This window comes from Myxocyprinus asiaticus, chromosome 42 (assembly GCF_019703515.2).
Source record: "Myxocyprinus asiaticus isolate MX2 ecotype Aquarium Trade chromosome 42, UBuf_Myxa_2, whole genome shotgun sequence".
Classification (NCBI taxonomy): Eukaryota; Metazoa; Chordata; class Actinopteri; order Cypriniformes; family Catostomidae; genus Myxocyprinus; species Myxocyprinus asiaticus.
Window position 1 is genome coordinate 23,425,543 of NC_059385.1, and position 14,986 is coordinate 23,440,528.

Below are 14,986 nucleotides of genomic sequence, written 5' to 3' on the forward strand. Positions count from 1 at the left end.
TAAAGCTGAACTAAAAATGCCACTGTTTTTAACTTCAGAAATATGGTCACCTTCCATATGCTTGGCTCACCTGACGTTGCAGGACTGTGAATCTTTGTTAATCTTGTGGAACCAGGAGGTCTGGGCCCGTTTGGCTTCTCCGATGGTAATGATTCCATCTTTGTCCTGGTCTAGACTCTGGAATATGGCTCGTGCCCGATCCTTCTCCTTCGCTGTGAGAATTCTCACCAATGAGTTCTGGATAAATTGAATAATTGTTTCAATTTAGCATAAATATTAGATTTTTGGAAGGCATTCAGAAGGACTTGCTTTAAAAAATAGTACATTAATTCTTAGATGAAGATAAGTTGCATTTTCTAGCAAAAGCAGAAATAAGTGTACATGTGACTTATAAACACTAAACGACCCATTGCATTGTTTGATTTTCCTCATTGGAAATTTCATGAACGTTTAAAATGTTCCGACTCAAAAGTACATTTTGATTGGATGAGTCTTGTTTAAAATGTCAATAAATGCACACTTGTGACCACACATTTTATATAAATGCCGTAAAAGCAATAATGTACCACAGTGTTTACCCCCTTTAAAGATTTTTTTACCAGAGGTAAAATCCCTGCAATCAACTGGATGTTTTTTTTATTGGATATACAGTATGTACTGTATACATATACTGTATATATACTCCTGAGACCCAAGCATTTTTCATTTCCCTTTTTGATTTGTAATAAGTAACCCCTAATAAACTTGCAATGTAGATATATATATATATATATATATACACTATATTGCCAAAAGTATTCGCTCACCCATCCAAATAATTGAATTCAGGTGTTCTAATCACTTCCATGGCCACAGGTGTATAAAATGAAGCACCTAGGCATGCAGACTGCTTCTACAAACATTTGTGAAAGAATGGGCCGCTCTCAGGAGCTCAGTGAATTCCAGCGTGGTACTGTGATAGGATGCCACCTGTGCAACAAGTCCAGTCGTGAAATTTCCTCGCTACTAAATATTCCACAGTCAACTGTCAGTGGTATTATAACAAAGTGGAAGCGATTGGGAATGACAGCAACTCAGCCACGAAGTGGTAGGCCACGTAAAATGACAGAGCGGGGTCAGCGGATGCTGAGGCGCATAGTGCGCAGAGGTCGCCAACTTTCTGCAGAGTCAATCGCTCCAGACCTCCAAAGTTCATGTGGCCTTCAGATTAGCTCAAGAACAGTGCGTAGAGAGCTTCATGGAATGGGTTTCCATGGCCGAGCAGCTGCATCCAAGCCATACATCACCAAGTGCAATGCAAAGCGTCGGATGCAGTGGTGTAAAGCACGCCACCACTGGACTCTAGAGCAGTGGAGACGCGTTCTCTGGAGTGACGAATCACGCTTCTCCATCTGGCAATCTGATGGACGAGTCTGGGTTTGGCGGTTGCCAGGAGAACGGTACTTGTCTGACTGCATTGTGCCAACTGTGAAGTTTGGTGGAGGGGGGATTATGGTGTGGGGTTGTTTTTCAGGAGCTGGGCTTGGCCCCTTAGTTCCAGTGAAAGGATCTCTGAATGCTTCAGCATACCAAGAGATTTTGGACAATTCCATGCTCCCAACTTTGTGGGAACAGTTTGGGGATGGCCCCTTCCTGTTCCAACATGACTGCGCACCAGTGCACAAAGCAAGGTCCATAAAGACATGGATGAGCGAGTTTGGTGTGGAAGAACTTGACTGGCCTGCACAGAGTCCTGACCTCAACCCGATAGAGCACCTTTGGGATGAATTAGAGCGAAGACTGCGAGCCAGGCCTTCTCGTCCAACATCAGTGTCTGACCTCACAAATGCGCTTCTGGAAGAATGGTCAAAAATTCCCATAAACACACTCCTAAACCTTGTGGAAAGCCTTCCCAGAAGAGTTGAAGCTGTTATAGCTGCAAAGGGTGGGCCGACGTCATATTAAACACTATGGATTAAGAATGGGATGTCACTTAAGTTCATATGCGTCTAAAGGCAGATGAGCGAATACTTTTGGCAATATAGTGTATATATATATATATATATATATATATATATATATATATATATATATATATATATATATATATAAAATAGTTTTCCTAAATATTGATGCCCTCATATGGGGACAGTGGGATTAAGTTGTGAAATTCTAAATAATACCAAGCTATAGTAATATCCCAGATTGTTTGTTTCCAGGAGTGTTGGTTATTCACGTTTTTAAGACGTTACAGCTGATTTTCTGTAAAGCTGCTTTGTAACAATGTGTATTGGGAAAAGCACAAACCTGTCATGAGACACTGAGAGGAGTGAGGACCAAAATGCAGAAGGACAACTCAATAGACTTTATTCAAAAATAAAAACAAAACCTCTCATGAGGGAAAAATAAACAATAACAGGAATAACCAAAACTAACCATAAACATGATCACAAACAAAACTAGACCAGCTGAAGAGAGCCATGAACCGACTACAGACAAACTCATGGAACAAACTGGCAAAGACATGAGGGTAAAAGACATAATAGGGAGGGAAACACAAGAGGAACAGATGATACTAATTAACACAACAAGGACGAAATGAGGAGGTTTGGTGAGGGGAAACAAGGAGGCGGACTTAGGGAAGCACATGGCTGACACAAACAAAAACCCAGCCATGTGCCACACACACACACACACACACACACACACACACATGCTGGTGTGGCTATCCTTATGATGACTCTCCATAGACATAATGATTTTTATACTGTATGAACTATAGACTCTATCCCCTAACCCTACCCCTAAACCTAACCCTCACAAAAAACTTTCTGCATTTTTCAATTTAAAAATAAAAAACATTGTTTAGTATGTTTTTTAAGCTATTTGAATTATGGGGACACTATAAATGTCCTCATATACCACATTTATAGCATAATACCCTTGTAATTACCAGTTTGTAACCTAAAAAAATGTCCTCGTAAACCACCCAAACCCGCCCACACACACACACACTCACATACACACATACACACACACAAACGAACCAAAACAGACAGAAGGGAAAGCAGTCCAGCCAGTGTGTGACAAAATAAAAGACTATACAAATAAAACTGATTTGACTTTTATGTTACTATGGTTTTTTTTTTTAAGCCTGAGAACACTTACCTGAAACATTTATTTGCTGTTATTAAGGATAAAGGATGCTCCACGAATGACTGACTTTAGGGGTTGAATATTTTTGACATGACATTTGTGGAGAGAATGAGTTATTTTTTTATTTTAAAATTTGGGTAAACTGAACTCTTTGTTCTCAACATCACTCAAATGTGTATTAAAAACTTACTTTGTTTACTGAGGTTTTAGTTGATGTGTTTTAATTCACATCACCAGAATGTACTGCTGGTCAGGGGGACTGTATAATTTTGATTGCAACTGTAGTTTTCTTGGCGTTTCTTCCAAAGATTTACTCTGCTGTGATCTGCGGCATATTGTTTTGTTACATGGCTCGGTGTGGCAAACCTTTAACCCTTAACTGACAGCCCAGAGTGCTCTGAACTGAAATCAGTCTGTTTAAATGTAATTAAATTATGCATATCATATAGCAAAGACAAAACACAATGTTCACAGGAGGATGTGGGGTCGCGCAAGGTTAAAACATTTATTTATTTGACTAATATGATAATGCTTTCTGCTATCAACAGAGTGTTTTGCACTGAGCTCAGTTTAACACATTTTACCATATTTAAATCCATTCCAGAAAATTCCACAGATTTTCCCCAACAAACATTTACTTTTACGTTTAAATGTCGACTTCCCGTGTGGAGGATATTACAGAGTAAAATTCTACAGAATTTATCTGGTAAATCTATTTTGTAGAATTCCACAGATTTTGCACACAAACATTTGCATTTGTATTTACATTTACACTAAGATGTAAATATATGTGAGGGATTGTGTTCTGTTACACCGATCCAGCTCTGCATGTGTTTACCTCGGTGCGGAACTTCTGCAATACTGAAAGTGTCTCATGGTAGAGGAAGTCAGACCACTCGATCTGGCCCTTTTTATCTGGATCCAGAGCAGCAAACTGGGCCAGAACGTCCTCTTCCTCCTCATCAGTCAAGTCCCTTTCAAAGAGCTGCTTGGTCACAAAGTGCCTGTATTGCAGGAGTTCATCGGACACCAGGCACGACTCTGATCAAAAAGTAGGTGAGAGAGAAGTTAGGGCATCATCGATTAACGGAAAAGAGACACACTAATTACAGAACTGATGTGATAAATTAGCAAACTTTTAATTAGCTACCTACATTTTACCCCACAAAGTCATTTATTCAAACCACAGCTCACGGAGATGCTATTACACTCTAAACTAGAGTAACTAAAAAAATTTGATTCATGTGGTAGCATCTAAATTAACTTGTTTTATTCAAGTCAAATCAAAAATAGGATTTCATATGACTGAATTAACCTGACAAATTTTTAAGGGTTAGATCAAATAGAAATTTATCTTTAAAGGCATAGTACACCAAAAAATAAACAATGAAAGTGAATGGTGACTGAAGCTGTCACGTCTCCTTTTGTGTTTTATAGAAGAAAGTTGTAAGGGTTTGTAAAAACATGAGGGTGAATAAATGATAAAGGATTTTTAGTTTGTGGGTGAACTGTTTCTTTAAGGTGCAGGTTTACACTGTATACAGTGTAGAATGAGACTGAGAGAACACCTGGAATGATCTTGCACTGCTTGAAGGTCTCCATCAGACTGTACATCTCTTCTTCAGTAAGTAGCAGGTTCACATTATCCTGAAGGATGAATAGGGAAAGACTTTCACTTCTGTCACACAATAAAAGACACATCACTTTAAAGAGCATATTAGATGTTAACTAATTCTACTATAATAATGGAGATTTTGTATGAGAATGTCTGTTTCAACAGGATATTCTTTGTGAATACTATTTCTATTAGATGTTTTTCATAAAATGACGATGAAAAAATATCTTTCACAAAGCCTCAGGGCCTTTCAGAAACTGTGTATTTAAATATGATTTTTAAAAATGTTTTACTGCTGAATAAATGAAAAGTACTTTAAAAAAATATGTTTAAAATCATGTACACTCATATGAGATGAAGACTGCAGTCATATCAGTATGCTAATGTGGCCGCCTCTTGGTGGCCACCATGTTGAGATCACATGACCAACCGAATACTACTTATTTTATCATGGTAACCCTCCTATTACTCGAAACCTTCACTCACAGAATAAATTAATCATGGCTGACAACAAACCGCGCATTTCTACAATGGCATCGCAAACCTAGAAATATAACTTTTGTGTAGATGCTGCATCCACACAACTAGGTGTCAGTATAAGTCGCAAAATAAAAAAAAAAATTTGAGTGCACCTTTAATTTGTGCCACTAAGGGCACCAAATGAGAGCCCTTCTATCAAGGGGAGCCTTTAAGGTTAGCAACAATATGAATAATGAAATGGTCCCATAGACATTCTTTGGCGGTACACTGGTGAGGAGTTGTCCATGGCAGAGATGCTTCAATGTGCTCAATAAACTTCTTTTGTGAGGAAACATCTTATTGAATTGACCGCCTGTCAACATGTTTTTCAGTAAACAATCCTTTTGGAGATTATTGTGGAGATTACTACCATAAAATTGCTGTTTTATAAGAGAAGACACAGACAATTTTGAGACATGTAGGTGTCAGTTTATGCCTCTCCCCATTCATTTGTATGGTATCCACAAACTTGACTTACTGTTGTAACACACTAGATGACCGTTACGCTCTATCCTATGGTAAAAACATGAAAGTTGTTTCTCAGTATAAAAGATCAAAGGAATTGCAATCTTTTTTTTTCTTTTTTTTTACCTAACAACAGGATGCGGGGCTATCTAAGAGGCAGGAGTGTTTTAAACTAGCTTGAAAACAGTCATTATTTTTGCAATTCTGTTTGGTGCTGCTAGCTTGTGGCACAAAAATTGTGCACTTCACCTTTACATTTTTACTTCAGCTGCAGGTTTTCTCTCTCTCCATTTATCTCGGCAAAAAGGCTAACAAACTCTGAACTAAAGGTATTAATCAACCTGTCTCAACTCTTAAAGATATCTAAAGAGTTTGAAGTGTGCGAGGTGCAGGAAGAAGCTCTCAGACATCAAATGCTGCCTTGTCCTTTCATTTCAAATGCACAGTGAGAATTTTTGTCTGGCTCAAGCCCTGCCTTCAAATAGAGGCTTTCATAGCCCAGTAGCCCTGGGAGTAGCTGTATTTTCAATCAGCTTTCCCCAGCCTGGTGAAAATTTCTCTGAACAAAGGCACTAGTGCAAACGGGGAGAGTGGGTCTCCATTTCCTGTCCGTTGTGTCTCATATGACTGTGGGATATATTTCACCTCTGAGGATGAAGATTTAAATGAGATCTCACATTCAGGTCCATCATTTTATTTGAGACCCATTCTCAACAGACATGGGTAAAAAACCCCAAAATAAAGAAAAGACATTACAAGATAATGCTTAGTAAGAGCTGGGATAGATTGTAGTTCAGAAAGGCCAGAAATATTGTCTATGTAAATAAACTGCAAAAATGCGAATACAAGGTCAACGCAATGGCAATGCGCTGTCCCGCTGTCCCGCTGTGTGGTGGTAACAAAATTCAGAAATCAAGGGGGTGGTAGAGTTACCATCAATAAGTAAATAATTACAGTCATAATCTCTTTTCTGACAATGTTGCAGTATTGGCATTTATTGAACAGGTATGCGATTATCATAAGACAGTATAATTTACCATATTTTGAACATCTGTCTCTGCAAACGTTTGCTAAGCAGCTTTTATTATGAGGTAATGGAGGAAATTTCACTCATCTATTGATATTATTTAATCAAAGTGAATGTGTATCTTTATTTACATCTGGGTGCCGACATGTTTTATTGACATTACGCAACTGCATCTCTGCGAAATTGGAGTTGAAGATTTCCCCACGAGTTTCCAAGCTGGAAGTCCGACTTCAGGGGGCATTCCATTGCACATTTCCTTGTAGGAAGTTGGAAATTCAGACTTTCCGAGTTGAATGGAACACAGCATAATGCCTACTATTTTACTTGTGGTGTCATTTTCACCACACTAAACAATTTTGACCCTAACAAAAACAAATTTCAAAGTAAATGTGCTTGATAACCAAGTCGACAAAAGTGCTAGTGACGAGAATGCTTGGATAAAATATGAGACAAGTAGAAAATAAAGAAAATTTAAAGTAAATATCACATGTAATTTCCAATCAAGCTATAATTTGGCCAAATTATGCAAAAAGTATGAAAATATAATGTAATTGCGTTTGATACTCAAAATGTTAGCTATGAAATTAGCCTTAGCAAGACACAGGTGTCAGCATTTTATGTCGGCTATACTATTGACCTGAAAACACTGTAAAAAAAGATGGGTATATGCTAATGCTAAATGTATAGCAAATGAGCATATAAACTAGAAGCTTTTGTGGTCACATACTAACGTGGTGTATCTTTTGAGCCTAAAGACTACTAAAATATATAATTTTCCACAAGTATTAGTTATGACTTTAGCCCTCATGTTTGCTGAAAGTCCAAAAGATTAAAATTCCACAAGAAGTCCAAAAGATTAAACTAGCATAAAGAGCATAAACACAGCTGAACTAGCCATAGAATAAACAGAGAAACACTGCAGCAGTTTCAGCACAATGTACCCCTGCTGGGTGACATTTTCAAACCAGAAATCTCCAAATATATCAGTCTTACTCTCTAACAAGAAAGAAAAGATCACGTCTAGACTATTGGGAGGCAGGGACAGCTACCTGGAAAGACAATACACAGCTTATCTGTTCCAATACACAGCTTATTTCTGTTTACTGTGTGACCAGATCACTTAGAGATGTCCAGGGCGTTCCCAATCGTCTATGACTTTCCTGAATTATTAAAAAAAAAAATATGTGCATATCTCCACACCAGGTGCATGTCATATCAGTTTGATTTTGCTTTCAAGTGGAGTGTCATGATTAGGAGTTACATGTAAATGTATGGCCAAGTGTAGTCGTATTTAACTTGGAATTCTCAATGATACCCAAGTTGTGGCGTTGGAAGGGGTGTGTCCACGTTAAAGATGGCAGAAAGCAGTCATACAAATTTGGAACAAAATGAGGGTGAGTAAAATAAAAAATTTTAGTGACCCTTTAACTAAACCATAATCAATGCATGAATAAATGTAAGTTGGTTGTGTATTCACTTATGCTTATCCTCCACTTGTACTAGAGAAAAAAGAGATTTTGCTGTCTTCATTTGTTCTGATTGTGCTACCATAGTATTTCCAAATGAAATGCTTGACAATTTGTAAAGGCAACCGCCCAGCACCAAAGTAGGAGCTCCTCAGGTGCATAAGAAGGCAGCTGTCTTGTTTAGTGTGTATGTGTTTTTGTGCGAGGAAGGGCTGTAATTATCTAAATTGTCACACACACAATGACACTGCTAATTCTATTGACTGTAGAACGCTGCTTGACAAGTGCCAAAATCAGTTTGACAACCTCGCTCGGACTCTCTTAAAATAAATTTTTCATCCCGGTCTTCTCACTAAAACCTGCTGATGCAAAATGTCATGCCTATGTATTCTCCATGCCTCTATCATAATTTCTCTGTAACAGGGTTTAGAATGGGCAAGGAGGAGGTGGGAACCGGCTGAACAGTCAAAATAATGTTTAATGAAAACTTTAAAAGACACAAACATAAACACACAAGGTAGCTACGTGTGTCTCTCTCTCTCTCGAACTGCTGAATCCCGGCTTTATCCCTCTCCTCGGCTGATTAGCCCGATTGGGGGCCGGCCGTGTGCACCCATCCTCCTCCTTGTCACGCTCCTCCCTCCTTTGCCTCAGGCTGGAGAATCCCCAGCATGATGTACATCCTTTCCAAGGGGGGAGCGTTGCCTCACTGGCCGCGCCTGCCGGCAGGCTTTCCAAACCTCTTGAGACCTAGGAGGGAGACAAGGGGAGGGAAAAGGGGAGAGGTAATGAGCGAGAAGGATCGATAGTGAGAGAGAGGAGAGAGTGAAAAAAAATTGCTCGCCGATTCCCAGACACACCTTCGCCTGGTCCTCGACCACTCCTCCACCTTCTGGCAGATGACAGCCGCTCCTCCCCTGGTGGACAGCAGTGTGTCCTCTGACCTCTGGTGGATGGAATACCCCTCCATGTTCTGGTGGCCAGTAGTGAGCCCCTACGCCCCTGGCAGCAGCTCCACCACTCCAGGTGGTTGGTAGAGAGCCCCTCCTCCCCTCGCGGATGACGGCCATTCCTCTGACCCCTCCACGTTCTGGCGGCTGGTAGTGACTCCTCCATCCCCCAGCGGACGGCCGCGGCTGCTCCTTTCGGTGGACGGTGGTGGCGAGGACTCCACGACAGCGCATCCCTCCTCCATCCCGTGTTTTGGCACCAATGTAACAGGTTTTAAAATGGGCGAGGAGGAGGTGGGAACCGGCTGAACAGTCAAAATAATGTTTAATGAAACCGTAAAAAGACACAAACATAAACACACACGGCAGTGCATGTGGCTCTCTCTCTCTCAAACTGCCGCATCCAGCTCGGCTTTATCCCTCTCCTCGGCTGATTAGCCCGATTGGGGGCCGGCCGTGTGCACTCATGGCCCGGGCCACCCTCCTCCTCGTCACATTTTCATTAAGCCCAGGTTTGTCCCAATGCACTGAAATACACTTGAAGATATTGTATGATGCTACACGGTATGATTGCAACAAAACATCTGTATCCCTTGAAAGCTGTACGACACTCTAATCCCCATTCTCAAAATCTCTAGTTCCTGACACACACTTATACACATGTGGATTAGGTAGTAGTGAGGGCATAGTGAGAAAAGCTTAGCTTGTGAATTAGCTTTCTAAAGAAATATGCAGCAGACATTTTGGCAACATCGTAGAACTTTGCATATTGTTTCGAAAGATGTTATTGTTGCAGTGCAGCATTTTTCAGTGTGAATCTAGCTGGATACCCAACTTGTCCATGACAAGTCGTAACAATAGTACAAGATCAATCATACAGCCCTGTTATACAGCTATAGTCTCTTACTTGCTATAACGTTATTAATCGGATGCACAACTGGCCATAGCTTTAGAAAATCAGATCACAGATGAGATATTGCCTGTAAAACTAAGATATCGTAACCTCTAATAATTTACATTCTACAGGGGAGAGTGTTTTTACAGAAAAAGCAGCCATGCTCAGTGCATCATATCATGAAAAGAGCTATCAATGTCTGAAGCAAACTCACTCACAAATGCTGATAATTTCTGGTAAATCATCCAATTTGACAAGGAATCAGTTTACTTACCACTAAAAATTAGCATCCTGGATGGGAAGGTGTTTTTTATATAAACTGCAACAGTGCTCAATGTATCATATCATGAAATAGATACACTATATTGCCAAAAGTATTCGCTCATCTGCCTTTAGACGCATATGAACTTAAGTGACATCCCATTCTTAATCCATAGGGTTTAATATGACGTCGGCCCACCCTTTGCAGCTATAACAGCTTCAACTCTTCTGGGAAGGCTTTCCACAAGGTTTAGGAGTGTGTTTATGGGAATTTTTGACCATTCTTCCAGAAGCGTATTTGTGAGGTCAGACACTGATGTTGGACGAGAAGGCCTGGCTCACAGTCTTCACTCTAATTCATCCCAAAGGTGCTCTATCAGGTTGGGGTCAGGACTCTGTGCAGGCCAGTCAAGTTCTTCCACACCAAACTCACTCATCCATGTCTTTATGGACCTTGCTTTGTGCACTGGTGCGCAGTCATGTTGGAACAGGAAGGGGCCATCCCCAAACTGTTCCCACAAAGTTGGGAGCATGGAATTGTCCAAAATCTCTTGGTATGCTGAAGCATTCAGAGTTCCTTTCACTGGAACTAAGGGGCCAAGCTCAGCTCCTGAAAAACAACCCCACACCATAATCCCCCCTCCACCAAACTTCACAGTTGGCACAATGCAGTCAGACAAGTACATTCTCCTGGCAACCGCCAAACCCAGACTCGTCCATCAGATTGCCAGATGGAGAAGCGTGATTCGTCACTCCAGAGAACGCGTCTCCACTGCTCTAGAGACCAGTGGCGGCGTGCTTTACACCACTGCATCCGACGCTTTGCATTGCACTTGGTGATGTATGGCTTGGATGCAGCTGCTCGGCCATGGAAACCCATTCCATGAAGCTCTCTACGCACTGTTCTTGAGCTAATCTGAAGGCCACATGAACTTTGGAGGTCTGTAGCGATTGACTCTGCAGAAAATTGGCGACCTCTGCGCACTATGCGCCTCAGCATCCGCAGACCCCGCTCTGTCATTTTATGTGGCCTACCACTTCGTGGCTGAGTTGCTGTCATTCCCAATCGCTTCCACTTTGTTATAATACCACTGACAGTTGACTGTGGAATATTTAGTAGCGAGGAAATTTCACGACTGGACTTGTTGCACAGGTGGCATCCTATCACAGTGCCACGCTGGAATTCACTGAGCTCCTGAGAGCGGCCCATTCTTTCACAAATGTTTGTAGAAGCAGTCTGCATGCCTAGGTGCTTCATTTTATACACCTGTGGCCATGGAAGTGATTGGAACACCTGAATTCAATTATTTGGATGGGTGAGCGAATACTTTTGGCAATATAGTGTATATATACAGTACGATACAGTACTGTATATATACAACAATATATATTCAGTATATGTCAATAGATGAAACAAACTCATTTTCTGACAGGGTTTCCCACACATATTTTGTTTTACTATATCGATGTATATGGTTACAGACAAATTACAAAGAACAGTGAAATCAATGATTAACTTCTCTGTCTTGCCTGAACTCGACACCAGTATCTCACATGGTACAGATGGCATGAATTTCACTCCTATTGGTAGTTACTGCACAATATCATTCTGCATTTGCATAAAGTTAAACTTTTTCCAACTTTGTTGCGTCTCTTGACACACCCTCATTCTGTCGCCAGCTCTCATTGAAAATAAATGGTTTCCTGTCGCTTTGTGGCTGCAAGTCGCTTACAGTGTGAATGGGGTTTGTGAAAACATATGACTTTTACTCCATAAAGAAAAATAAACTAACCAGCGAGAGATGTTATTGTAACGGGAGCCAGCTTTTACGTGTTAGCTGTGCGGTATGTGTAAACCTCAATCCCCTGGCCTCAAGAGGTGCTCTAGCGACTAATGCTAGGGGCTGTAGACTTTAGTCTCCTCGTTAGAACTCCCGCCTCCCATGCCGGCTGACGCTGATTCAAATCCCGCTCGGAGCGGGTCGAGCAAGACCAGTTACATTATTACGATTTTTCCTAAGTATAACCCCTAACTCAGACCTAAACCTAATAATTAAGTCTAACCCCTTGCCCAAACCGTAAACACAACCATTATTTTAATTGTACCACTGAAGAAAGAGAAATATTAGGGTTTTGAACGAGCGTTCTTAAGATTTTTCCTAAGTTTAACCCCTAACCCAAACCCCAAACCCCAAACCTTAACCTAACCATAAATTCTAAACCCTGCCATGCTTTTAAAAGTAAAATAACTTGTGTACCATGGAAGAAACAAAATATTATAGTTTGGAATGAGACAAAGGAAGCATATATGATTTGTTGGACTGAAAGCCAAATTGTATGATATTTTCGATCTTGTCATCTCATGAGACAATGTTGGGACATCAGCAAGTGCATCTAAAAAATGCACTGCAAAAAAATCTTTCTCTTAATCAGTATTTTTGTTTTAGTTTTATAGATAAAATACTTCAAGATAAATGTACTTGAGGAGCAAAATTGCATAAGATCTTACTGTAATCTTGAAATAAATTATATTTCTTACCCCATCTGCAATTTTTTCTTGTTTTAAGCCTAATATCTTTTTATGGTTTATGCTTGAATAAACCTTGAACTTAAACATAATTCAGATAAGAAGATGAAAACAAGTCTTATTATGTTATTTTGATTGATAAGGTTGTCTCTTTTAAGGATGTTTACATATTCTTACTGGAAAACAAGAATAAACAAAAATACTGGCAATTAAATTATTTTTGCAGTGTATTGCATGCCATGGTCCCCACAAGGAAAATTAATTAATAAACATACTAAATGTTGTTTGAAATAAAATGTTGTTGGGCCTCATGTATTCAGATAGAAGACAAAGGCAGGCCTAACACAGTCGTAAAAACCTAACTCAAGCCCCCACATTCCAAGTCGTAAATTATACTGATAAAAATCGCGCCAAAATCAAACAAAGGGAGTCCAAAACAGACTACAAATCCCATGAAGCCTTTCTCACTAAAGGATCGAACTCTCAACTCCTATTGGATGAGGCACACAACAGAACGTCCCTCAAACATGACATCATCAGGAGTTGAAATACCTCGGAATGCTTCCGGGATTTGCTTCCAGCAACTTTGTTCACCGAGTATGGACATAGATTATCGTTGCTCTCAGGTGCAACCTCGTGGCACAAGGAAGTAACGTCTGACTTGAAACTGTGGCCATACAATCTCCATCTCGCTGGGCGAGTTGAGATTACTCTGTGTTCAACCGAACACTCTAACGGATCCGAAGGAGACCACCGAGCAATTCACATCTTCATCCGTTTGCCTACAGAAGTGAAGAGATTAAAGATTTCTCTTCCATCTTCAATCAAGTCGACATTTCTGAGTTCTCCGCCAGCCCGCCGAGAATCAACAGCCGTACCGCCCGCCGAGAGAGCGAGGAAACGGCCTCCCATCATCACCCGAGCCTCAAGGAACCGGGTCGGAGTTAAAGGACGGAGGAAAACACATTGTACCTGTGTCCTCATGCGATTCAAGTAAGAGGTTTACGTCTGGGCAGTGATAGAATATTATAGTGTGTTATTCTTGTGTTTCAAGGTTTTTTGCTTGTACAGTTTACGGACCGCCATGTCCGCTCATTATTAATACTCAGGGTATTAATTATCACGAAATTGTGTTGCTGTATTGTGGTCCAACCAAATTGGATTATTGTGCAATTTCGCATCGCGGGTAAGACAGCAACTGAGTTCATCCATTAAAGAGTCAAATAACGCGGGACTTTTACGAGCCGTCCACCGCGTCTCTGAGTGATAAACTAACAGCTGCTTTCTCTCCCACTATCGCGAAATCGGCTTTAGGGCTGTCACTTAATTCTCTCTCTCTCTCTCTCATACTAACCACACACCCACACACACACACACACACACCTTATGTGTTATAGGATTATTTTTATTTCCATATCTAATCATATCACCGTTTAGTTTGTAGTTGTAAGTCGGAAGTTTATTGACCGCATTGTATTAATTATTAATTGATATTACTGCATAAATAAACTTTGTTTATATTACAAAGAGAAGTGTTTTGGTTTGTTTTGCATACGCCTGTGTCATGCTGACGGGATGTCAGTGCTCGGATTCAAACCTTCATTCATTGTTTTTTTCCCGAAAATCAATATTCTTCGGATGTCGATTTTCCTAATAAAACAATCTAATATTGAGACTGTTTTACTATTTGGTTATTAGTCCCTGATTTCAGGGTGGTGCCCCGTCAATGTTAATCCTAATTAATATTCTATTGATTTTTGATAATTGATAATTATCTTTGATGATTGTTGAATTTGAATGATCAATAAGCTAGTGTTAATTTTAATTAATGTTTCATCGATGTTAACAGTTAACGATTATCTTTGATAATTGTTGATTTAAAGGATTTTTAAAAGCTAACATTGATTCTCATCAATGTTCTCTTGATTTTAATAATTAATAATTATCTTTGATAATTATTAATTATTGCTAATAACCAAACCCGCTCCTAACGTAGCACACTACATTTATTGGAGCCCCATATGAGGTTTTAATGAGTTAGATTCAATTGATTAATTTAAATATTAATTAATAACTACAGAAATAATTATTAATTATTTCTGATAGTAACACTGATCTAAACAACC

The 14,986-nt window shown here is 39.9% G+C and overlaps 1 protein-coding gene across 5 annotated transcripts in view; it reads right to left on the reverse strand.

Annotated features, from left to right (window-relative positions):
• LOC127432755 (PHD finger protein 24-like) overlaps positions 1-14,986 on the reverse strand; it is a 65,253-nt gene that overhangs the window by 16,968 nt on the left and 33,299 nt on the right. For 2 of the 5 annotated variants that reach the window (XM_051684157.1, XM_051684156.1), the window contains exons 4-7: positions 8,753-8,977; positions 4,704-4,782; positions 3,974-4,176; positions 71-237 (exon numbers count right to left, since the gene is read on the reverse strand). In XM_051684157.1, the coding sequence (XP_051540117.1) occupies positions 71-237; positions 3,974-4,176; positions 4,704-4,782; positions 8,753-8,977 (674 nt within the window). Of the gene's footprint in view, positions 1-70; positions 238-3,973; positions 4,177-4,703; positions 4,783-8,752; positions 8,978-9,087; positions 14,883-14,986 lie in introns of those variants that run through there. The other 3 variants (XM_051684160.1, XM_051684159.1, XM_051684158.1) reach the window with 2 other exon arrangements.